This window comes from Calonectris borealis, chromosome 26, assembly GCF_964195595.1.
Source record: "Calonectris borealis chromosome 26, bCalBor7.hap1.2, whole genome shotgun sequence".
Taxonomy (NCBI): domain Eukaryota; kingdom Metazoa; phylum Chordata; class Aves; order Procellariiformes; family Procellariidae; genus Calonectris; species Calonectris borealis.
The window spans coordinates 3527282-3550099 of NC_134337.1; the positions used below are offsets into that span (position 1 = coordinate 3527282).

The window sequence follows — 22818 nt, forward strand, 5'->3', positions numbered from 1 at the left end:
AAGACAGTATTCTAAATTCATAGCTAAAATCTATATGCAAATCTGTATTTTCTGGAACTGAATAGTAACCACTGATCTAGCTCTAATCTGGAGTATTCTCAAACACAGAAGTCCTTCAGGTTCATTGTCATCCTAGGCAATTTTGCATTTTCACTTCGCTCTCAATTTGCTCATTCTTTGCTTTTTCTAATGGTTGATTTCCTTCTCTCCTGTCTGCAGGTTCTTCAGGGTCTGGATTACTTGCACACAAAATGTCGAATCATTCATACAGATATTAAACCTGAGAACATTCTTCTGTGCGTTAATGACCAGTATATCCGCAGGCTGGCTGCAGAAGCGACAGAGTGGCAGAGATCTGGAGCTCCCCCACCATCTGGCTCTGCAGGTGCTTTTTTTTCCTGGGAATTGGTGCTATTCCCCCACCCCCACCCCCAACTCATAACTGATCTCACTGGGGAAAACTTCCTAATTGAGTACAGTGGAACAGTAATGCAAGTAACCTCTGAAAAGCCAACTGTAAATTGTGAAGTTAGTCATAAGTTGCAAACTCAAAGATGATCAGGAAGGCAGTCGTTTGTGTAAGAAAAATGGAGGGAGGATACATGCGTGCTGGCACCTGCTTTTAACACAGCTAATCTGGCACTGCTGAAGTGGTAGGGCAGTCAGTCTTGTACAGCACACCCTGCATAAATGCTAATGCACTCAGAATAGTGCTGAGGTGAAAATGTGGTGAGATACTTGTCACATTTTCTTCAAAAGTTTATTTCCTTTCATTGTGTGATGCTGGAAATGCATTTCATGAAGGTCTCAACAAGATGATTTACCTGTTGTCAGTTTGCAGAAGTCTTAAAAACTTGTGACAGAAACAGCTTCCTTGACATGCTAACATCCCTAAAGATCTGAGAGCAAATTTTCTCTTGTTCCCTTGTTCCTAGTTCCTCGTGTTCCTCCTCAGAATATCCATTTGTACCAGTGTGTAGTTCTCAAGAACTACTGCAGTGTGTATTGGAAGGCCCTGTCAGTCATAATCTTACAATACCAACGTTTAGCTGAGCCCGTCATAGCATAGCTTAGCTCAAGAAAGCTCCCTTAACTTTGGTATTTTAATGTTTTGGGTTGCGTTTTCTTTTCAGTAAGATGCATAATACATGCAGTAAATGAAGCTGCATGACAGGAAGTTTAAGTCTTTGATATCAGTCAAGCAAGTCTACTATCTGGAATTTTAATTATGCATTTACTCATTTAATGTTTTTCTCTTTTTTTTTATTCTTGCTGTACTTTTGTAGAGAAATGAGCCTTCAAAATAACATTTGCTGATATCTTTAAAATGTTGTTACCAAACCACATAGGAAAAAGCTTACCTTAAGATAAGAATGCAATTGCAGTTTTTGACTATAAACATACTAATTTCCTGGTCTTCCTTTCCCTTTCAGTGAGCACTGCACCACAGCCAAAACCAGTAAGTGTAATAGCTTTCGTGCGTAAGTATCCATCTACTTACAGTATCTATTGCATTGTTTCATAATGCAGTCAGCATTAAGGGAAAGCAACCTTACCATATCAGAAGGAAAAGTGTGATTTGTGTTTGTCACATAGGCATCAGGTTCAATGCTGTCTTGGAGATGTAAGTAGTATTAGCTCGTATATCACCAGAACGAGTAGTCTTTTTGGTCTCAAGGTCTGTTGTGAAGGTGATTGTTGTCTGTGGAGTCTGACATCCCTCATTTGGAGAATACTGTAGGTTTTGCAGGTCAGGACAGAAGTGCACTGATGAGAGCCATAGACAACTGCTCCAAAAACCTTAATACCTGCTTTTTATTTGGGAGAAGAAATGTCTCGAGAGTTTTCATCCCTGACTGCTTCCTCAGCTCTAAAATAAATTAAAACTTGATGCGTTTCAGCTTTATTGAAATATGAAGTGCTAAGTCCAATTTCTCTGCTTGCTTCTATGTAGGCTGACAAAATGTCAAAGAATAAAAAAAAGAAGTTGAAAAAGAAGCAGAAACGGCAGGCTGAGTTGTTAGAGAAGCGTATGCAAGAGATAGAGGAAATGGAGAAGGAAGCAAGCCCGGGGCAGACACAGCCTGAAGAGGAGGAAGAAGCTCAGAGCCCTCTGGAAATGCTCATAAAAGTTAGTCCACCAGAGGAAAATGTCAGCAAAAAGACAGGTATGGACCTAAAGTATTGCTAAAGTAGCACAGTGTTGTCCTTTCGTTCATGCTGGCATGAGTAGAGTGAGCACCTTTAGTAGAGGTGGCCATTGTTATTTAACCTGTTTGCATTGCATTCTACGCATCTAAAGAGGTTAGGACATTTCCTGTTACAAATTGAATTAATGAATGATTGTGTTCAGTTACATTTTGAGAACTACCTACTTCTGAGGGCTCCCTGAACAAGCTTCAGCTATTACTTGTTTAGACATATTGTGCTATCTTCTCCTTTTCCACTCTTCCAGCTGAAGTCGTTGTACAAGAGCAATCTATTCTAATGGAAAGCAGCGTGGAAAAATGCGTAACAGAAATAAATTGCAATGGAGTGATACAAATGACGGACTTCCCAGACTCCGGCAATCAAGGGTCTGTGCGACTTGAGGATGACCTACATAATGCCAATAACTGTGGTGATCACCCTCACACACAGAAGGAGAACTTCCATAGTTGTAATTACAGTCAGCGTAACGGTGACTCGGAGAACAGGCCTCAAGAAGCAATGTCGGACTCGTTCGTGCCCTTAGTTTCAGAAGATTCCATGGTGTGTCAGCCCACGTCCAACGAAGAGCGATCATTCAATGAGCAGGAGATTAACCATTTGCAAGAAAGCATCCGGACAGAGATACCTTCAGAGGACGAGAATGAGAATAATAGCCCGTCAGACAACAAAGGTATAAGAGGAACCCTGTGAGAAAGGGCTCCTTTCTCCTTGACGTGGGAGGGTTGTGTTACAACACTTCATCAGAGTATTAATAGCAGCCTCCATTTTGTAGGCTGAAGTGATCAGAACCACCTGATTGAGACTTTTCCTGCCAGGAGTAATTAATCTGACAGTCCTACCCTGAGACGTTCGCTGTTTGTAGCTTCCAGTTGTGGTTGTACCTTAGTTTTGACTATTCAATGCATAAGTATTCCCACTTTTAAAAAGTACCTATACTTTTGTTTTTCAGTATAGGAAGATTCCTTTGTATCAGGTGTTGCTTATGTGATTTTTATTAATAGTTAGAAATGTAAGTCTACAAATTTCAGTGGCTGTTAAATGACGGGATAAGTACTGTTCAGTGTGTTCTGATAGTTTTGTTCTTAACATAGAACACCGGTAATTCTTCTCAGTTACTTGAGATGAGTAAATGTTTTTCCAGAACTGGAAATGCAGCCTGACTGAAACAAAGCTTATACAGCGTAGGGAAAAAACCTCTTTAATGCTTTTGTTTAAATATGATTTGTTTCAGGGGGAAAAAAACTAAGTCTTAGGAGAACATAAGAAACTGTAAGGTTTAGGAGAACATAAGACACACAATAGTTTAAACACATTCCAGGTGTGTGTTTTTTAAAAACTTGAACCAATTGATAAAAGTGTCCTTTTTTGCATCTTTGAGTCAAGGTCAGGTGAAGTACATCAGCCTGGAGAAGGAGGGCGAAACTAACATTTGTACTACTTCTTAAAAAAATTTCTGTAGCATTTCTTGCTAACTCTGGGGAGTTAGGTGGATGAAAAGCAGCAAATGAAATTTAAAGATCTTGAAACTTGAACTGCAGTTAGTTGGATGCCCCTGCTAGATTACTGGGTGTATTTTGCTTCTCATGGCTCTCTCCCAAATTGCTTTAGAGCTACAGCTGGATATAATTTAGTGACTTAATATTTTTGCTCTTCACTGTGTCACTGGGGTTTTCCCAATATATACTTTAGCTCTTGTAACTGTCCGTGTTGCAGCAGTGCGTGATGGGTATGTCAAAAAGATGCTATAATATGTAGACTCTCCTTTTTCAAAGATTTAGGAAGACTTAAGGGTTGAGAGGCTTGTTTTGTTTCTGGCAATGCCCTTATTTAAAAAGCCTGGCTAGATATAGGCAGACTTCTTAAGGCTGTGCAAAGAGTGCTGGGAAACAGTCGCTATTGCATATGCTTACTTGTCCTTCTGCTTTGTAACACTGGTTGGGTCTTAATGGTGGTAGCTCTGCTGTTCATGGTGCAGACTGATGCTGATTTTTATACCTAGGCTTCGGGGAGGGAAAAGTTCTGATCCATAAGCAAAACCCTTCCTGGGTAGGGAGAGGGCTGTAGGATTTGGATGACAGATGGTGACACTGTCCATGTAGCTTTAATCAGCTGTTGTACATGTTGCCTCTAGGAAAATCAACTGCTGGGAATTTCCTTCTTAATCCTCTTGAGCCCAAGAATGCAGATAAGCTCAAAGTGAAGATAGCTGACCTAGGGAATGCCTGCTGGGTGGTAAGTTTACAATCTTTTCACGTTGACTGTTTAAACCTGCTAATTTATTCACAGTATGCCAAGATGGAAAAGAATCTGTAAAATAAATTCTATCTCAGACCTGCTTGTGAAAGTGGTGACAGTTTGAAACTGTGTTGGGGAAAAAAGAGGGGGGAAGCAGGGACACAAAGAAATGGTCCTGTAACATAGGATTTCAGCCTGTGTTCTGGGTGCCTCTTTAGTCATTAGAGAACTTCTAATAGGCCTGTGAACAGTGTCACATATAATGTGTAGAAATCTGCATATGTGAAACTTCTGAAGGAGCCTGTAGCTCTCCTGGAGAATGAGAAAGTTGCAAACAATTGCTCTGATGTGCTAGTTCTATAGTTTATTAGCTTGTCAAACCATTTCAGTGGATTCATGAGCACATGAAAGAGACTCATAAATAGTTTTATTCTTTGATGGTTGTGCTGTGCCGCTTTTAAATGTGTGACATTTCAAATAGAAGAAATGTCTATTTTACTTGGCTTCTTAAATGGCAAAATACTTCAGATCTTAAGGGAGAGATGAGTCTCAAGCTAAGAATTGCACATCAGGCTTGCAGCGTCTGGCAAGGTGGGCTCTTATATTGGTGTTGCTTATTTGCTTTAAGGTAACTGAATCATGACCTGTCTGTCATGATCGGATAGGAGAGGGTGCAGCTTCTGAAACAGTCTTCCCTTATTCTATTTTTGTGGCTTGCTGTCTTCTAAATGGCTGGACTGTTTTACTTAAGGAGGAGTGTCTCATGTAGAGCATTTAAACAGTACTTGTAGGAATATAAGGAAATATTTAATGAGGATGAAATGTAATGGGAATGAGCTTTGATCTGCTCTGGCCTTCCAGGTTGTTGATTCTTCTCTTTCAAACTGTCTCTAACTGTTTAGTAAAACATTTCTTCTATTTAGCACAAGCACTTCACTGAAGACATCCAGACAAGACAGTACCGATCCTTGGAGGTGTTGATAGGATCGGGGTATAACACCCCTGCTGACATCTGGAGCACGGCGTGTATGGTGAGTGGTGTCACCCGGGGGATTTTAAACTGTTTCTGTGGAGCATTCGGGGAAAGCCGTGTGTGCTGTGCACTCTGGACTGCTGAGTCACTAGCCAAGCCTGGCAAAGAACCCTCGCAGGTGTTCAGCCAACTTCCAGACTTGCTGAATACTGTGTTTCCATACCAAAGTTGTTTCTTTTATTTTTTTTGCCACGTGTGGCTTTCCTTTTGAAAGTTAGTTTTGTTGTACAGCCCGGTCAGATTTCAAATGTGATTGTACTTTGTCATCATGCTTTGTGGAAAAACAAGATATGCAATTCTGAAGACAATCTTCTTATATAAAGAGCCTTTCTGCTGTATCCAGCACTGTTTCACAGATGTCTTCTGTGTAATTTCATATTTTAATCATATGCATCCTGTGCATGTTTGGAATCATTTTATAACCTGAGTAATGCTGAGACGAGGCTGAAGCTGTTCCTGTAATAGTTGGCAAATATAGAATATGGCGATTAAAAAAAAAAAATCAGTCTAGTCAGTTACTGCATGTGCCTCTTTGGTGTCTCCGTTCTGTGTTTTCTACAAATCAAAGCTTGGTTTTTACATTTTAAGCTTGGAAAATAGTGAGTGATATCACTTTCACTGTCTTGGAAAACAAGCTGTGATTTTGATGAATGTGGTAAAAGAGAATGCGATAGGGTCGTGTTGTCTCTGCAGAACATGTGGCCAAAATTACACAGTGGTTACTCCGAGTGCCTAATTCAGTAGTTTGACAACAGCAGTCCATGAAGAAAACTAAGAATACAGAAGGTCAGAGGTACTGTTTTGAGTAAAAGTGAATACATAAAGGGTAAATGTGTCATGGAATTTAGGAGTGGTGAGTTGAAATGAATGCAAATGTTTTTCTCATTTAAAACATGTTTTCGTATCTACAGACAAATGTTCAGAGATTAACTGTTTGAAAAATGTCTCTTTAATATCTGAAATTTGGGGAGGGGGGAGAATCTTTGTTTAAAAAAAAAAAGCTAGTTTGGACATGGCATCATTTTGCAAAATGCTGTTGAGGCAGAAGAGAGGCTAAGCATGTGAAATGCCTTGACTTCGTACGATTTCCCACAAGCATACTGCATTATGCTGTGATCCAGAATTCATCAGATATGCCCATGATGTTTTTTAATGCAGTTGTTCAAATGTTGCAAAGTAATTGCACGTCTTAAGATGATAATGGTGTACTAGAGTTTTGCAGGTTATTCTTCCCACCGCTTTGCTTCTGGCCCATAGAGATATGCAGAATCAACCTGCAGCACATCTAACTGTGTGTGAAGTGTATTAAAGTGATTTAACGTGCTCATTTCTGTTTGTTTAGGCCTTTGAGTTAGCAACAGGAGACTATCTGTTTGAGCCTCATTCTGGGGAAGATTACTCACGGGATGAAGGTGTGTTTGTCCAAGTATTTTTAAAATAGGACATGGAATACAATGCTTGCGTCTTCAGAACGAGCTTTCTCTTATGACTTAGGAATGCAAAGGCTCCTTGTAAAAAGATTGTTTTCCCCAAATCAGCACCAACTGTGCTCGAGCCTCTGCAGTAAAACACTGTGCAGTAAAGTCCATGTTCTTGTTCTGGTGTTTCCCATTCCTCTTACTGCTGGATTCTCTATCTTGCTTCTCAAACTGATCATCCCTGAAATTGCCCTTACCTTTTTTTCCCCTTGCCCCTTGACTTTGTCATTGCTTAGTGTAATCTGATTTCAGGTGGTTCTCAAAGTAATTTTTAAGGGAGAGAATGTCTTTGTCCTTACATCCCAGAGAAGGAAACTGGGGCATAGAGATGTCTTGTGTGGTTGTGTCTCATTGTCTTTTCTTTTGAAAAAATGCAGATCACATTGCATTGATCATAGAACTTCTGGGGAAAATACCTCGCAAGCTCATTTTGGCAGGAAAATATTCCAAGGAGTTTTTCACCAAAAAAGGTAAAAGGAAACAAAGCAAATGTCATTCATCCCCTCATCCCCTGCCCCAGATACACAAGAGTGCCTTGTTGGAAATACCAATTAACAATAGACGCTAGCAAAGATGCCTTTTTAAGTCTTTCCTTTGTTTTATGAAAGACTTTCTCAGTAAAACTGCAGATAAACATAAGGCATTCTTGTCGGACTGCTAAAAGTATCCTACATCCTAGTACTTGACATCTTGGTGTAGATCAAATGCAGCAGGTAGAAAAACAGTACTGTAGATATTTCTTCAGACTTGATTTAGCTGGTCTTTATCAAATAGAAGTGTTGACTCACCTTTGAAGTCTTCTCTAGACAACTTTGTTCCATTTCTAGCATGCCAGTCATCTAAATAGTGCCTTGCCATGTTGCTCAGGACACATTATTATACCATTATCATAAAGCCCTAAGTACCCCAGAAATGTATTGAGTCTCAAGAAGTTGTTTTTGACCTAGTTTAGTACTTTTTTTAAATGAAACGAACCCTTTTTTGTTAGTAGTGTATTGCTTCCTCAGACAGTGCTGCATGTATTGCATGTATTCCAAAGTCAATGGCACAGTGTTTATCTGTCATGTCAACTGGCATAATTGGTGATTTAATGAAGTTAAACAATAATTGCTGATTGGATCAGAAATAGCAGAAGGGAAGAAAGAAGCCTTCAAGGAATTACATTTCTAGAACAGTCTTCAAAATCAGATAGAAAAGGGGTTTTAGCATAATTTATTTCTTCCTTCAGCCTGCCCTACCATTTTATACTCCGTATGCCCAACTATTCAGAACAGTTTCTGAATTCAGTCTGTCTTGTTTAGCTGTTCAGCCTGTTATCCGGCTGCTCTGTTCCCATGTCTTGCACTTAACCTGTCTGTCTTGGTTTTCAGGTGATCTGAAGCACATCACCAAACTGAAGCCCTGGGGCCTTTTTGAAGTCTTGGTGGAAAAATACGAGTGGTCCCAAGATGAGGCAGCTGCATTCACAGACTTCTTATTACCTATGTTGGAGCTGATCCCAGAGAAACGAGCTACAGCAGCAGAGTGTCTCAGGCACCCCTGGCTTAACTCATAGAGGCTTCAACCCAATGCCGCAGCACTACACTCTGGTTTACAGCATAGCATACATGCAGCCAGCTGCCCCTTCCCAGATCCATTTTTTTTTCCTTGTTCATTTTCAGTGTGAAGTTCTTCCTTCAAGGCTTCCAAGATTTTAGATAAATCTAACCTGTTCTGCTGAGTTTGCTTGTGTGACTCAATGGGGACTCTCCTCAGCCAGTGGGTATCATCTGTGTTTTGCCTTGATTGGGCTTCGCCAAAGACTAATTGACTAGAATATGAAGTTTTTTCCTGAGTTTCCTCACTCTTAATCACCGTGTCCTACAGATGTGAGCTCACCTGTGCTCAGATATGCTCCCTTAGCTAAATTTCAACTCTCCTTTCTTCATGAGGGGGATGTGAAGATCCGAACGCCTCCTTATCTCACTGACTCAGGAGTCAATTTCCCGCTGTTCGTCCAGTAGCTAGCAATGGGGTGAGAAGTAACAGATGGCACCAAGGCGGTGTTAGTTCCTTGTAGAGCAAAGACCTCCAAATCCTCCGTTGTTGTCTAGTGTCTACTGTATTCTTTGCTTTCTGCTCACCTAACTTTTTTTTTTGTTCTAGCTGCTTATATCTTTTGAAAAGAGCTATTTAAACCTAGGTTTTAGTGTCCTTTATTTCTTCCTCCAAAGTGCCCTGTCCCTTTACTGTTTTCCTTCCCTGTGCCCAGATAGTCAGAATAGTTTCTGAACTCTGTGACCTTTTCTACTTTAATGCCTGTGACTAAAAGGTGACAAGCAAAATAAGCAAAAGCTGGAACTGACTCAACGCACGCACAATCTTCAGCATGCAGATGGGTGCACCCTTTGGCTGTAGAGAGGTAGCCTTTTTGCAGGCAACTCTTTTAGTGAGCTGTAAGTTTTTTAGTTTTTATCCCTTACCGGCATTTTTTTGCCTTGCTTGAGGTGGTTGCTGTGTCTGTGAGAGATTGGCTTTCACTGATGCAGTCTACTCTGGCTCTTAATTTTTGACCATTCACTTTTCCCAAGAAAGGGGTATTGCAGCCACGCTATAGCCCTTGACTTTCAAAATCAACACTTGAAGGCCCAGAGTAAAGACTTCTGTTCCTTTAACTTGCTTCAGGTGCTGGCCTTCAGAAATAACTTCCCAGGATGGGACTGCCTTTTATTTTCTGGGCCATTAGCATAAGGAGAGCTAGCAGAAGTGGAAGAGAACTGACTTTTCCATGTAGATGCTGGATTAGAAGCTGTTTCTAGAGTTTACCCCAAGTACAAATGTTCTGTGGGGTTTCTATATAGACTTCTCAGAGGGGGTTGGGTATAATGAGTAAATGGGTTAATTTTAATTAAAAGTTAAATCACTGTGGCATTTGATAGTTTTACGATGGCTTCTTCTAGACTTGCCCGTCCTATTACAGATTCATAAAGCAAGATTTGGCAGCGTTGAGACTTCCGAGGCACTTCCTTACCCTGGACCAAACAGGCCTTTGGATTCGTGGTGGCTCTCAGAGGATAGAAGTTGCTGCAGGAGCGTGCTGGAGGCCACGCGGATGCTATCCGAGACGATTACGTTGCCAAAGCTGCCAAGACCACTGTTCCGTGTCACTTTCGTATGTGTGTTTGGAAATCCTGGTTCGTAGGGATCCTTCATTCATAAACCTTGGTGTCATTTAATCCACTTGAAAAGAGTTTCTCCAGTCCAGTGCCTGATTGGGCTTATTAATGCAGATCATGCTGCATGTTCTTTTAGGGGTAGATCAGGTTCTCTATGCATATAATCTAAAATTAAAGGAAGGTAACATACCAAAAGAGTTTTAAACTGCTGATTTGACTTTTCTTTTTTTCCCTTTCATCTGGAGTTTTCCAGTTGCGTGTCACTTCCATATCTGTTACAGAAGGACTGCAGGCAGGACTGGGTCCCAAAATACCTACTGTCTACATACTGTGAAGATACATTGGCAGGGCAAACAATTTCTTGAAAGCTCACCCGGTCCTGTGTACTTGAGACTGGCTGATGAAAGAACTTTTCCTAGAAGGGGTCTGCACGCTTCCATCCGAGAGCTCCTTCCCGTCCTTCCCTTCCCTCTGCCACCCCTGCCTGGAGGAGGAGGTTTTTTCACCGTGATAGCCAAGGCTAGAGCCAGCTTGTGAGTTGAAGACCTGCAGAAGCAGCTGTCGGGATTCAGTCTTGTACCGTGTGCTCGTTCACTTGGGGTTTGTTAAATTTCCAAATTGCCGTAAAGTGCTCACACTAAAGGATTTGTACTTGCTGTGTCAGTCTAAAACCTGAAGGAAAATACATTTTTATTCTTTCTACTTGGGTGCTTTGTCTTTTTTTCTTTGTGAAAGCCGTACAATAAACAGATTATTTAATAACTGAGCCCTATTCCTCATGTTCCCTCTGTAAGTCTGTTCTTTCTGAGCTAGTGGCCCATTGCTTTAATTTCCTTTGCTAGTGAGCACTTAGTTTTGATTTCCAGCATGAGATGCAGGGAGATGGTGCAGGTGAAGATTTGTTGCTGGTATTGTGATCTGCTTTAAAAGGCAGAGAAGAGTAGTCAATAGCAGGACAACTCTGCCGCAATTTTTCCATTCTAAAATATGTTGGAAACATCTCTGCTGTCTTCCCTAGCAAAGAGTCTTAAAACCTTCCCAAGCACTTTTTTAGAGGGGAGCATAAAACTGGAAGGTGCTTGTTAGAACTGAAGTGACTGCTGCAGGAACCAACAAATTACAGCAAGTAGAAATGAAAATCATAATACAGGCTAATTTGGGGTTCTGACCAGGTAAGAGCTGGACGGGGTGATGTGCTGCTTTGTCTTCTACAGAAACGGACTGGGCTGAAGGCTGCCACAGGTGGGTGTTGGATGTGATGAGAAATGATGGCTAAATCAGATTAATTGGCAGGTTATGGTGGTGCAGCGAGTTGATGCTGACTGGCACCATCTGCTGCAGCTTGCAGGTACTGTTACGGGCCTGCTGCAGCCCAGCAAATTCCTCCCCCCCTCCCGAAAAGTGCCCTTTTTAAAAGGTTGTGTTTGGTTATTGTTGCTCTGAGTGGGAAGCTGATTCATGGCTTTGCTAGGAATTGGCTGTGTCGTATTTTTCAAGTACAAGGGCAACCTGGGTCATGGCAGAGGACTTCCCCTGCCCCCAGGAGACTAGCACAAAATCAAAATGCTAGCTTTTTTTTATTCAGAAGTAATTTCTTTGAAAGAAGGTGTATAAACCCCAAGAAGCAGCAAATCGCCATCCTTCCCCTTTTCCCCAGGTTTGCTGATGGACTCAAAAAAACCCCTGTGTCCAGTTTGGGCTTTTCCCATCCAATAAACTCCACGAGAGCTGTGAGCCGACAGTGGCCCCTTAGGTGAAAAGAACGGCTGTAGAAAATCCACAGAAGTTGGTAAGTTTAAAGCTCCTGGAAAAGTCATTTTCAAGAACAGGGCTGTGTCTCTTGAAGCTGATGGAAGAAGAGTTCTAGGTGTTCCTGGGAAGAGAGAGAAAAGGTCGGCTGCTGCCAAATGGAGTAGGACTTTGAATTTTAAGCTTTTGGTTCTCAGGAGGCAAAGCAAAGACTACTCCCACGTAACCACAAATAAAACCAATGGGACTATCCCACCAAAATCTATACGGTTGTCAATCCTTTAGTAACCCTCAAAATACAACAGCAGCATTACGTGTGCTTGGAAGAAACATTAAAAATCACTGCGGGCATCACTTACATGGTGATCAGCTCTGTCAGTCGTTGCCCTCTTCTGTAAAACAAAAAGATAATTGCTGTGTTAATGGGCTATAGAATAACAAAAAGGTGCGGTGTGTTTTCACCTGCAGTGTGATGACCATGACAGCTCTCCTGCTTCTCCCATGGGAGAAGCCACCATCCTCCCAAATAACAGCAATCCCTGCAGGAGGACGGGGGCTCAGAGCTCAGCCCCAGCTGCCTTTACCTTTATTTTCCACTTTGAAATCAGACGGGAGGAGGTTGTCCTGCCGGTTCCCCAACACAAAGGCCAGGAAGGAGAGTATGAGGGCGTCGAGGATGCCGATGATGCAGAGGATGTACGCCCAGCGCACGGTGCAGGCACCCAGCGTGTACTTGTCCGTCTTGTCCCCGCACAGCCGCTTCACCTCGCTCGAGTCCCAGCCGTCGGGGTAGATCAGGCAGCCGATCATCAGCCCGGTAGCTACGGGGAGAGGGAGACGTTACAGCGGCCGTGAGCTACCTGCTGAGCCCATACCGCACGGCAAGGCTGCGTCCAGCCACAACCACAATGCTACAAAGAGAGAAAATATTACGGACCACCTAACGAGGCTTAAAGGTTCCCCACGCCCTGCAGTTGCCCATCACACGTGGGCTCTGCTTCGTTCACGCTGCTGCAGCCGGGGAGGAGCAGGATACAGCACGCTGCCTTCCCGTGAGCCCGGCACGCTGCTCCCCATCACGGATGCGCTGCGGCAGCATCTCCCATCACTGGGTTGCCCAGGCAACGTCTCTCCTCTCCCACCTCCGCACGCATCCCTGGCCCTGTCGCTCCAAAGAAATATTTTCTCCGAACAAAACTGGGATGGGTTTAGTCTGTGCAAGGTGGAGAACCTTGTTATTGCCCCGTGCGGAGCTGAAATCCAGCTTACGCTTTGCCGAGGCAGCGCTGCCCTCAGCAGCAGCTTTGCAGGCAGATTAATTCTGCTTGTTCAGCTGCGGTGGTTCCAGCCCGGCCGAGAGCCACCGGCTTCTCCTGCAGCCGCTCTCATCGCCTGACCCCGGCGCGCACACGACCTCGGGGCCCTCGGCACGTCGCCCTTGCGGCTTTGCCGTGGCAGTTGCAACAAACCCAGCGCGAGCTGCCGAAGGGCCGTTCTTCTGCCAAGCCGCTCATGTCCCAAAAGCTCAGAAGTGCTTTTTTTTCTCCACATACTTGGAGAAATTGTTGCATTTGCTGGACAAGAGTGACTGGGTTCGGTAGGGAGAAGAGCCAAGCTCATCTGCAAGGCTTTGGGATGTGATAATAGAGGCTCTTTGCATCCTCCACTGTTACCTTGGTGCAAAGCATGGAAGTAACTGGTCCTTTATACCTTTTCGTGCAGGTGTGAGGACCTCCCAGGCTCCTCGCATGCCAGAAACAACCCCATGGTGGGAGCTCTGGGTGAGCGGCCGTTTGCCCCTGCCCTTCGTGGACATCCACAGCCTCCTGCAGCAGCGAGATGCTCCCTGCCCCGTACTGGTGCCTTTTCTCTGTCACTGGGTTCTCGCTAAACCAGAAAACACTTTTGGGGTGGTTGCCTCGCTCTTTGCTGAGGGGGGAGGAGAGCGGCAAGGCCAGTGGGAAGCTTCCTAGGTCTGCAGAGAACATTTCTCTTCATTGAGAAGCAGCTGGTTTCTCCTGTATTTAATTAGTCTTCCCTGTAGCTAACAGAGAGGAGGGGCACGGAGAAACGGGGGAAGCTGGAAAGAAATCGCTTCTCCTGTGAAAATGCACCCTGGCGCAGAGCAAAGGCCAGAAAATGGATCCGCTCATCACCTGCCCCCTTTCTAAAATAACTCCCAGAAATGCAGCAGCATCTGCATTGCCCAGTGGCAGCTCGAAAGCTCCCGAGAGCCTGTCTGGTGCAGAGAAACTGGGCTGGTGGGGATGATTTGGGCTCGTCTGTGTGGCCGGACTGCCTGCACAGGGTTTCTCTCCCTCATCCAGCATAAAAACGTACGTAAAAGCCCCATATACAACAGCAAAGCCTTTCCCTGCTCTGGCTCCGTGGGAGGCTGAGCTGCCCCAAGCCTCTTATCTAAATCTTTGCTTGAGCTTGTTTCTTTAGCCGGGAACTGGAGCAACCCCGATGCTACGGCCGTCCTCCCGCAGGGTTTCAGCCGGGGTGCCCGGGGATGGCAGAGGCTGCGGCCGGTCCCGGCATCAATGATTCAGGAGCGGCAAAGGGCTGGGTTGGGTTTCAGCTGAGGCTTCCAACGCAGGAGCTGGGTTACCGGACGTCTCGGGTGTCTCGCTGCGTTTAGGGAGGGATGGGGAAGGCTGGAGATCCGCAGGGATGAGCAGAGGGATGTGAGGATGAGCGGAAAAGTAGGAAAATGTGGGTGATGATATCAAATCTTATGGTCAGTCCCCTCCTCCTGTTCCACCTCCCCAGTATGTCATCCCTGAGCTCAGGGAGTTACTGGTTGCTGCAGGGGGTATCGTAGGCACCAAATAACCCAGCAAACGTTATCACTGTGTCCCTCATTAATTCCTGCAGGATCCCTACACAGCAGGGAGCCCCGTGCCTCGGCCCTGCGGCGGTCGGTGCTCTGGGACTGATGCTCTGAAGCCACAACCCTGCTGCACCATGGGGCAGAGCAGGAGCGATGGCGTTGGGCGATGGCCGGAGGAAAACTTGCCCAGGTAAGCGGGGACGGGCCGTGGCCGGGCCATTGGTGCCGCGTGGTTTTGCAGCAGCAGCAGCAGCGCACGGGGGGGGAGCTTCACCCACATGCAGCGAGTCTGCTGGGTCTCAGCTGCTCTGACAGGCTTTACTTACTGCAAATTCCCCACTGGTAACCAATAAGGGGGGGCAAATGGGGCACGGAGGTTATGCTGGTGACCTTTTCCTGGCCAGCCCCCCCCCAGCAGAGTCGAGATGGGGGCAGAGAGTGAAAAGCAGCTCTGGCCAGACGATTGGCAGCCCCCAGCCCCCCCATTCATCACCCCCGGCCACCCATTCATCACCCCCAGCCCCGCTCACCTGCCGCCAGCTGCATCCAGGCGCAGACTTTATAGACGGTGGCTGCGTTGCAGAAGAAGAAGAGGCTGAAACAGAGGATGGAGCCGATGATGAGGAAGGTGGAGATGCCTACGAAGAACATGGCCGTTTTGAAGGCGCTGGAGGGGATGGTGCCGAAGTCGAGGGGGCTGCCCTTGCAGATGAGCTCGCCGGTGAGCGCGTTGCCGATGCAGTAGGAGAAGAGGCCGAAGTAGCCGGCCTGCGGCGTGTCGATGCTGTCGCCGATCCAGTACGGCTGGATGAAGGTCACCACCATCAGGATGGAGAAGCAGAGGGTGAAGAGGGCCCAGAGCACCCCCATGGCCCGCGCGTTCCTCACGTAGTTGGTGTGGTAGATCCGTGCAGCCTCCTGCGCCGGCAGCAGCTTGGGCATGGCGGGGGCAGCGGCACCGGCACCGGCACCGCTCCCCGGGGCGCCCGGCGCTGCCCCGCCCCGGCGGAGAGCGGCGGCGGCGGCGGGAGGCTCCGGCGCTGCGGCTGGACCGCCCCGGGGGGCGGTGGCGCGACCCCCCCCCCCCCCCCCCCAACAAGTCGGGGAGGACCCGGGAGGAGCCGGCACGACCCCCCCGCCCCGAGCCGGGGTGGGCTCGGGAGGAGCCGGGCGGAGCGGTTCGGGATGCGCCGTGTGCCCCCGGGATGTGCCTCTGGGATGGGCCCTGTGTCCCCGAGATGTGCCCTTAGGATGAGCTCCCGGGATGTGCCCTGCACCCCCGGGATGCGCCCCTAGGGTGTGCTCTGTGTCCCCGGGATATGCCCCCGGGATGAGCCCCGTACCCCCGGGATGAGCCCTGTACCCCCGGGATGCACCCGGGATGAGCCCCGTACCCCCAAGATGAACCCTGTGTCCCCGGGATATGCCCCCAGGATGAGCCCCGTGCCCCCGGGATGCACCCCTGGATTGTGCCCCTAGGGTGTGCCCCGTATCCCTGGGATGCTCCCTCGGGATGCGCCCTGTGCCTCCATCATGTTCCCTAGGATGCACCCTGAGAGGTGCCCAGTGCCTGTGGGATGAGCCCTGTGTCCCCAACGCGCACCCCGGGATCCACCCTGGGATGCAGCCTGGGCTGTGCTCCAGGATTGCACCCTGTGCCCTGCTGTGCACCCTGGGATGCACTTTGGGCATCCCTATGTGCCCTTGGATGTGCTCTGTGCCCACGCTGTGTGCCCCGGGATGCGAGTCAGGATGTGCACATGCCCCAGGATGCGTGTTGGGGTGCTCCCCAGGATGTGTCTTGCCCCCCAGCGTGTGCCCCAGCATGTGCCAGGGGCTGTGCCGCGACCCCCAGGATCCACGCGGGCTGTGCCGTGTGCCGTGTGGGCTGTGACGTGTCCCAAATGCTGTGCCCCCTCGGCTGCTGCCCTCTGCCCTCCCAGCTGGTGCCACCAGGGTCTTCCCCCACTGGAGGTGGATGCATGGGGTGCTCTATCATTGGGGTGGGGGGCTGCGGTCCCCTGGACCCCCCCTGTCAGCTCCAGGGCTGGCTGGGGCTGCAGGCAGGGAGGGGACCATCCCCACAGCCCTGCTGCAGAAAGGGAAAGGGCTCATCCTGGTGCCAGGACAGCCCGGGGTGTCAGCCAGCACCTGGGGCAGGGCCAGGTCTCTGCCTGGCCCCGTGTCCTGCTGCCAGAGGAGTGTGGGCAGCCCCGGAGCCTGCCCCAATGGGCTGTGGGCACTTGTGGCCACCTTGGTACCTTTCTCCAGGAGCCACATCTGTCCCGCATCCCGAGGGACCGCAGAGGCTCAGCTCCTGCCGTGGGGTCCAGATGCCACGTGCCAGGGTGACAGCCACCCCACAGCCAGCGCCAGCCTCAGCGTCACCCCCGCGGCCGCCGAAGGCCAGGGCTGCCCGGGTGTTAATCATTGCCGGGAGCGGCCAGGCCAACGCGGGTGCGAAAAGCTGTGCTGTTCCCAGGACTTGTTTTCCTTTCATCTGCCGAACCCCCCAAGCCCTGAAACACTGAGGGCAAATATCTGGCAGGGCAGGGTGCGGTGGTGGCCCGTGGGATGGGGACGTGGGCGGGCTCCGGAGCACCGAGCGAGGCTGGCGGGATGCAGGCAGGGGGGTGGGCTCGCTCCTGCCACGCCTTGGGCTTTCTCGAGTGGGTTTCTTGGCGTCTGTGATCATAACGTCTGAGCGATGGAGGATCTGGGGGTGGGCGCTTTCCCACGGAGCGGAGCTCCCACTGTGGCGCTGGCTCTCGCTTTGCCCACAAACCCGTCAGCAGCACCCAGCGAGGAGGGCGTCTCGGAGAACCCCAGCTCCACGGCTGCCTGCAGCCAGGGTGAAGGAGAGGAGGGAGGACTGGAAATCCCCGTCACGGAAAGCGCAGGAGTGCCGTTACTTGGTGTTCACTTTGGCCAAAGGAGCTGCCAAAGGGCAGGTTGGCATCGCCGGGGCAGGGTGGTCACCTGGGGACAGGGTGAGATGTCCCCATGGTGGAACCGCCTGGCAGCATGGGCATCGCTGTTTTCCTACCCCGGGCAGGGCGTCGCGGTGCTGCCCCAATGCCACGAGCTGGGGTGTGATAGGAGCAGCCGCATCAGCTGATGGAGACGCCCGCTATAAAGCACCCGCCGGCCCCGCGGCGGAGGCACGGGCGAGCCCACCATGGCCAAGGCGCTGCCCCTCTGCCTGCTCCTGGCCCTGCTGCTCTTGGCCCCGGCCCTGCCTGCGCGGCACGAGCGAGGGCTCATCTTCAACTTGGTAAGAGGGACGCTAACCCCCTCCTTGCCATGGCCCGGGGACACCCCGAGTGCTGCAATGGGGGCCCGCGGTGCATCGGGGGGTTGGAGGGGTCTGCGGTGCTTTGGTCGCTGGCAGCAGCTACGTGGGGGACCCCCGGGGTGACGGCTGCAGCCACCGAGAGCAAAACTTATTGTGGCTGGGGAAACTGAGGCAGGGGGGGATGGCGTGCTGGGTTTTCCAGGGTTGTAAGGGATCTCGGAGCCCGGGAAAGCAGCTGTGTAAAGGGACGGGGAAGCCTGAAAGGGGATGGGACTTTCAGCTCGCAGCTGCCTGTGCCTGAGCCTGGGGGGCTCGCAGGGAATGGGGAGGGGGGACGCTTTCCCTGCGGTGTCTCGGCCCTATTCCCGTGAGCCCAGCAGAAACCAGCACTTCAGCGGGTGGTATTTTGGGCCAGACCAAAGAAATCCTGCAGAGTTGGAAGCTCGGGCGTGCTGGCAACGGTGCTGAGCCCCAGCCAAAAGGCAGAGCTGGTGCCCGACACCCACCCAAACCCCCCGGCTGGGGGGCATTTAAAGGGGGCCAGAGAGGGACCGGGTGCTCACGCCCTGCCTCGCCGTGCAGGACACGGGGGAGCTGTGCCTGCAGAGCGCCCAGTGCAAGAGCGGCTGCTGCCACCGGCACAGCGGCCTGAGCCTGGCCCGATGTGCACCGAAGGCGGCCGAGTTCCAGGAGTGCTCCCCAAAGGTACGTGTTCCCCTGCTGCCAGGGGTGGCCGGGGACGGGGCCGTGTCCCCCCCACCCCGCTGCACTGTGCCTTGGTTCCCCGCAGAGCATCTATGGGGTCTACTACAAGTGTCCCTGCGAGAGCGGCTTGACCTGCGACGCTGATAAGACCATCGTGGGCTCCATCACCAACAGCGACTTCGGCATCTGCAAGGACCCCCGGGGCTCCGGTGGGTTGTGGTGAAGGAAGAGACCCCCCCAGACCCCCCCATGCTGCCCCTGCCGCCCTGCCTTTCCCCCTCCTCAGGGATGCCCGGACCTGCCCCGGCTGCCGGGGGGATTCAAGTAAAGAGCATCTTCTGCCGAGCTGCAAGCCCGTGTTTTCACTCGACACAGCCCTCCGGCCCGGGACGGGGGCAGCAGGGCCAGAAGGTCCCGGAAAAAGCTGCAGGGACACGGTGGCTTTACCTATACGTGCATGCACATCGTATGCAAGTGTATAATAACCTGGGCCGGACCAGCAGCCAGCCGGGGTGAGCTCTGCTTTGGGGGAGCGTTAGCAAAGGGGGTGCAGGGGAGGGGAAGATGCAGCAGCCCCAGGACCCGAGGGAGCTGCTCGGATTGTGCTGGACTCGGTTGATTTGCGGCTGCTCTGGTTGGAAATGTCCCTTAGAAAAGATTTGTCGCCGGAGAAGAGGGGCTTGAAGGTGGTGTCGAAGCTGGGGGTGCTGGGGGTGCTTGGTGGTCGTGTCCGCCTCCGCCGTGCCGCACTGCGGGCTCCGGATGATCCTGCACGCCGGGAGCTGCACCTCCTCCTCCTCGGGATGGTCAGGAGGTGGTCGGCAGGGTGGGAGTCCTCCCCGAAAAGAACCTCGTATGGGAGCCCCCCGTGCAGCACGTCCACCAGCACCTCGCAGAGCAGCTTCTCCGGCTGCGAGATGTGCAGGAGCTTTGGGAATTCGGGATGGACCTGGGGCCAGGCGATGCTGGAGCAGCCCCGGCTGGCAGCGAGGCAGCAAATCCCCTTAACTCTGCCCCCGGCGGAGCTGTGCCCTGGGCATGGGGGGCTGCGGGGGGGGCGATGCCCAGCTCGGAGCCAGCGGTTTGGGCATGGGGAAGGGGCGCAGATGAGCTGGGGGGGGGTGAGGAAGAGGAGGCACCCGCCTGGCAGAGCTGGGGGGGCAGCAGGAGGTGAGGGGGTCACCGGAGGGGGGGTTCTTGGCTTCTCCGGTGCTGTCTTCACCCTGCGTGTTTCTATCCCTGGGGGCAGAACGAGCACCAGTCACCCCCAGCACCGCTCCCCATCGTCCTGAGGGGCCGGGCACCCCACGGCGGCTCTGCACTGGGGGGGGGGGTACGGGGCAGCTGAGGATGCCCTGCAGAAAACTTCCTTTCCAGGACAAGGGTGACCAGCAGCTTGAGGATCTGCACCTGCAGAAACACCAGGGATGCGGCTGGGAGGGTGGCACAGCCCGGGGGGTCCCCACCCTGGGGGGGGGACATGGGGGACAGTGTGGGGACAGGGCAGGGGATGCTCCAGGGACCCACTGGCCCCCGCAAGCCTGGCTCGGCGGAGCTGCAGGAGCGGAAAATGCTGACCTGGATTTTAGTTTTAAACTTGCGGTGGGTGGCAAAAGCTTTGAGGGTCTTGGGCTCGTTGTCGTGGTGGTGCCGGCAGAAGGCCACCAGGTCGATGTCCTCATGGGTGCGGGGTGAGGCCTGGAGGAAGGGGGACATGGGGACAGGGATGGGGACAGCAGCCCCTCTCCTGCGGCAGATGCACCGAGGGAGAGCGAGGGGACATGGGGCAGGGGACAGGGGACACAGGGTGTCTCCCTGCCCTTGCCACCTGTGTGGGGTCCTCAGCCCCACATGCCATTCCATTCCAGTGGGGAGCACCCCGGCGAGGCTGGCATCACCCAGGACACATACTGGGAATACTGGGAACCCTGCCTGGCCAGGGCCAGCCTCGCCCAGGGCTTTGCATCCTTGGCATGGGCAGGATGTGGCCAACGCCCGGGCTCCGGCTGTGCCTGGACCGGCAGAGGGCAGCCGCAGCGTGCCCACAGCCTGGGACCCCCCCAGCCCTGGGGACCCCCCCAGCCTAGCAGGGACCCCCCAAACCCAAGGGCAGCTCAGCCTCGGGGGTGGCCACTGACATGCACCCAGCCCCACAGCCCTGACACCCCTGGAGCCCCGCTTTGGGGGTCACCCCATCCCTGGAGGGGGCGGTGTTGGGGGGGGGGGGACACAGCCTGGGCCAGCCCCTGGTTATATGATGGGGATTTTGGGGTGTCCCCATTTTTGGGCTGTCCCCATGTTGGCAGGAGGAGGATGGGGACATCGGGGAGGTGGGAAGGGGGTGGCTGTACTGGGGGGTCACACACACATATGAACAGGCCCCCCCCATCTCGGCCCTATATTTACTGGTGAAGCAGCAGCTTTATTTTGGCAGCTCCCGGCTGGTAAATATTGGCTTAAACCGAAAACCAGACGCCTGACTCACGGCGTCTTAACAAACACAGGAAGGGGCCCCCGGCGCGTGTGGGGTGCTGCCAGCCCTGGGGACACGGGGGGGCCCCACACCAGGGTGGGGGCACCCTAAGCTGGGAGGGGGGGTATGAACAGGGCATCCTTGTGTGGGCAGGTTTTGCTGCAGTGAGATTCCCGGCTGGGGGGATGCAACCCCCCCCACCAAGGACCTCACTTCACCCTGGGTGATGGAGGGGTGCAAGCATTGGGGTGCCTCTTCCTCCCATCCTGCTTTGCACAGGGTCCCCCCCCTTGGTTAAAAAGCAACAAGGAGTATGAGACTGAAGGGGTGTTGCAGGGGGGGAACCTCAAGCCCCCCCCGCCCCCAGTCTCACCCCATCACCAGGGTTGCACCCCACTTTGCACGGCAGCAATGCAACCCCATCCCTGGCTGCTGGGGTGATCCTGGTGTCCCCCCCTGCACCCTATTTGGAGCTGGAGGAGGGGGACATGGGGGCATGTACCCCCCCCGGAGACCCTGCCTCACCCTAGGAGATGGAGGGGTGCATTGGGGTGCCCCTTCCTCCCACCCTGCTTTGCACAGGGTCCCTCCCCTTGGTTAAAAAGCAACGAGGAGGCTTATGAGACCGAAGAGGCATTGCGGAGGGGGGGGGGGCACCGCAATCCCCCCCCCGTCTCACCCCATCACCAGGCTTACACCCCACTTTGCACCCCCACCCCCACCTGCTCACCCACGAGGTGCCCCCAGTGGCCCCCCCTTACGGGGGGGGGTGTGTGTGTGGAAGGTTTCCCCGCCCCCCCCGCTGCCCCCCCCCGCCCGGGCTGTGTTCCCCAGGAGGGTACAGGATGTTCTCGCCCAGCCGCGCTCCCTCTCCCCAGCCCCCCCCCTCCCTCTCCCCCCCCCTTTCCGCCAGCCCTCGGCCTTCACCTCTCCTCCTCCGCGCTGCTTTAACCCTTCTGTCTGCCCGGCGCTGCCGGCGCCTCTCCTTGGGATGGATTTGTTTAATTTCTGCAAAGATGGGGCAAAGCTCCTTCCCTGCCCATTCCGGGCTGTCCCTGCACCCCCAATTCATCGCGCTCCCCACCCCGTACCGTCACGAGCTGTGGCTGCAAGGTCTCCAGTGGGGTGCCCACCCGATGCTCATCCTTGCAGAGACCCCTCAGCAAAGACATCCCCCCCCCCGCAGAAGGGGAGCACCCTCCCAGCCCTGCCAAAAACCCCACGAAAAAGGGGGTCTGGGGGGGGTTTACTCCTGCAGCCTTTGCCCCGGGGGGGTTAAATGCTTCTTGGGGGGGGGCTGAGCTGCCCCCAGCCCCCACGGAGGAGCCCAGGCAGGCAGCAGCCCCATAGCACCCAGCTTGGGGCAGTGATTTTGGGGGGTGCAGACCCCAGGCACCTCCCCTCCCTTCCGCCCCAGTTTGCTGCAGACTGGTGTCGTGTAGGGGCCTAATCCTGCAGCAGGGTCAGGGGGTCTTATGGGGCTTGGGTTGGAGGGTGCTGGGGATGCCTCTGCTTCCTGGGAGGCTTGTGCTGCAGGAACGCACCCGGGGGGCTTCCCGGAGGCGTCTGGGGGTACACAGAGGCATTTGGGGGTGCCCCAGAGGTGTTTGGGGGTGCCCAGAGGCATCTGGGGCTGCCTGCTTGCTTT

General features: G+C 51.9%; 3 protein-coding genes across 9 annotated transcripts in view; 2 read left to right on the plus strand and 1 right to left on the minus strand.

Annotated features, from left to right (window-relative positions):
• SRPK1 (SRSF protein kinase 1) overlaps window positions 1-10814 on the plus strand; it is a 27674-nt gene extending 16860 nt beyond the window's left edge. For 4 of the 5 annotated variants that reach the window (XM_075174203.1, XM_075174204.1, XM_075174206.1 and 1 more), the window contains 9 exons: window positions 220-385; window positions 1434-1459; window positions 1955-2168; window positions 2456-2881; window positions 4343-4443; window positions 5370-5477; window positions 6822-6891; window positions 7335-7427; window positions 8328-10814. In XM_075174203.1, coding sequence (XP_075030304.1) covers window positions 220-385; window positions 1434-1459; window positions 1955-2168; window positions 2456-2881; window positions 4343-4443; window positions 5370-5477; window positions 6822-6891; window positions 7335-7427; window positions 8328-8512 — 1389 coding nt within the window. In that variant the 3' untranslated portion in view covers window positions 8513-10814. The remainder of the gene's footprint in view (window positions 1-219; window positions 386-1433; window positions 1460-1954; window positions 2169-2455; window positions 2882-4342; window positions 4444-5369; window positions 5478-6821; window positions 6892-7334; window positions 7428-8327) is intronic. The other variant, XR_012677341.1, reaches the window with a different exon arrangement.
• LHFPL5 (LHFPL tetraspan subfamily member 5) lies at window positions 10325-15705 on the minus strand. 2 transcript variants are annotated; one of them, XM_075174217.1, is made up of 4 exons: window positions 15228-15705; window positions 12446-12682; window positions 12221-12253; window positions 10325-11985 (listed from the first exon to the last, which is right to left on the minus strand). In XM_075174217.1, the coding sequence occupies exons 1-3, from the start codon at window positions 15637-15639 to the stop codon at window positions 12237-12239; spliced, it is 666 nt and encodes a 221-aa protein (XP_075030318.1). In that variant the 5' UTR covers window positions 15640-15705; the 3' UTR covers window positions 10325-11985; window positions 12221-12236. The 2 variants fall into 2 exon arrangements, with proteins under 2 accessions (XP_075030318.1, XP_075030317.1); XM_075174216.1 differs by lacking the exons at window positions 10325-11985; window positions 12221-12253 and having other exon boundaries at window positions 12416-12682; window positions 15228-15639.
• On the plus strand, window positions 14713-19047 carry CLPS (colipase). Of its 2 annotated transcripts, none has more exons than XM_075174220.1 (4): window positions 14713-14887; window positions 17753-17971; window positions 18575-18697; window positions 18783-19047. In XM_075174220.1, exons 2-4 carry the CDS (start codon window positions 17876-17878, stop codon window positions 18918-18920), a joined length of 357 nt encoding a protein of 118 aa, XP_075030321.1. In that variant the 5' UTR covers window positions 14713-14887; window positions 17753-17875; the 3' UTR covers window positions 18921-19047. The 2 variants fall into 2 exon arrangements, with proteins under 2 accessions (XP_075030321.1, XP_075030319.1); XM_075174218.1 differs by lacking the exon at window positions 14713-14887 and adding an exon at window positions 15928-17648.
• Window positions 19048-22818: the final 3771 nt, after the last annotated feature.

Bases quoted from the DNA above. Each gene is read 5' to 3' on its own strand.
- LHFPL5 (XM_075174216.1), bottom strand. From the start codon at position 15,639: ATGCCCAAGCTGCTGCCGGCGCAGGAGGCTGCACGGATCTACCACACC. The intron at 12,683-15,227 runs GTGAGCGGGGCT...CTCTCCCCGTAG, and splicing joins CTGGATGCAGCTGGCGGCAG to CTACCGGGCTGATGATCGGC.
- CLPS (XM_075174220.1), top strand. From the start codon at position 17,876: ATGGCCAAGGCGCTGCCCCTCTGCCTGCTCCTGGCCCTGCTGCTCTTG. The intron at 17,972-18,574 runs GTAAGAGGGACG...CTCGCCGTGCAG, and splicing joins GAGGGCTCATCTTCAACTTG to GACACGGGGGAGCTGTGCCT. The intron at 18,698-18,782 runs GTACGTGTTCCC...GGTTCCCCGCAG, and splicing joins TCCAGGAGTGCTCCCCAAAG to AGCATCTATGGGGTCTACTA.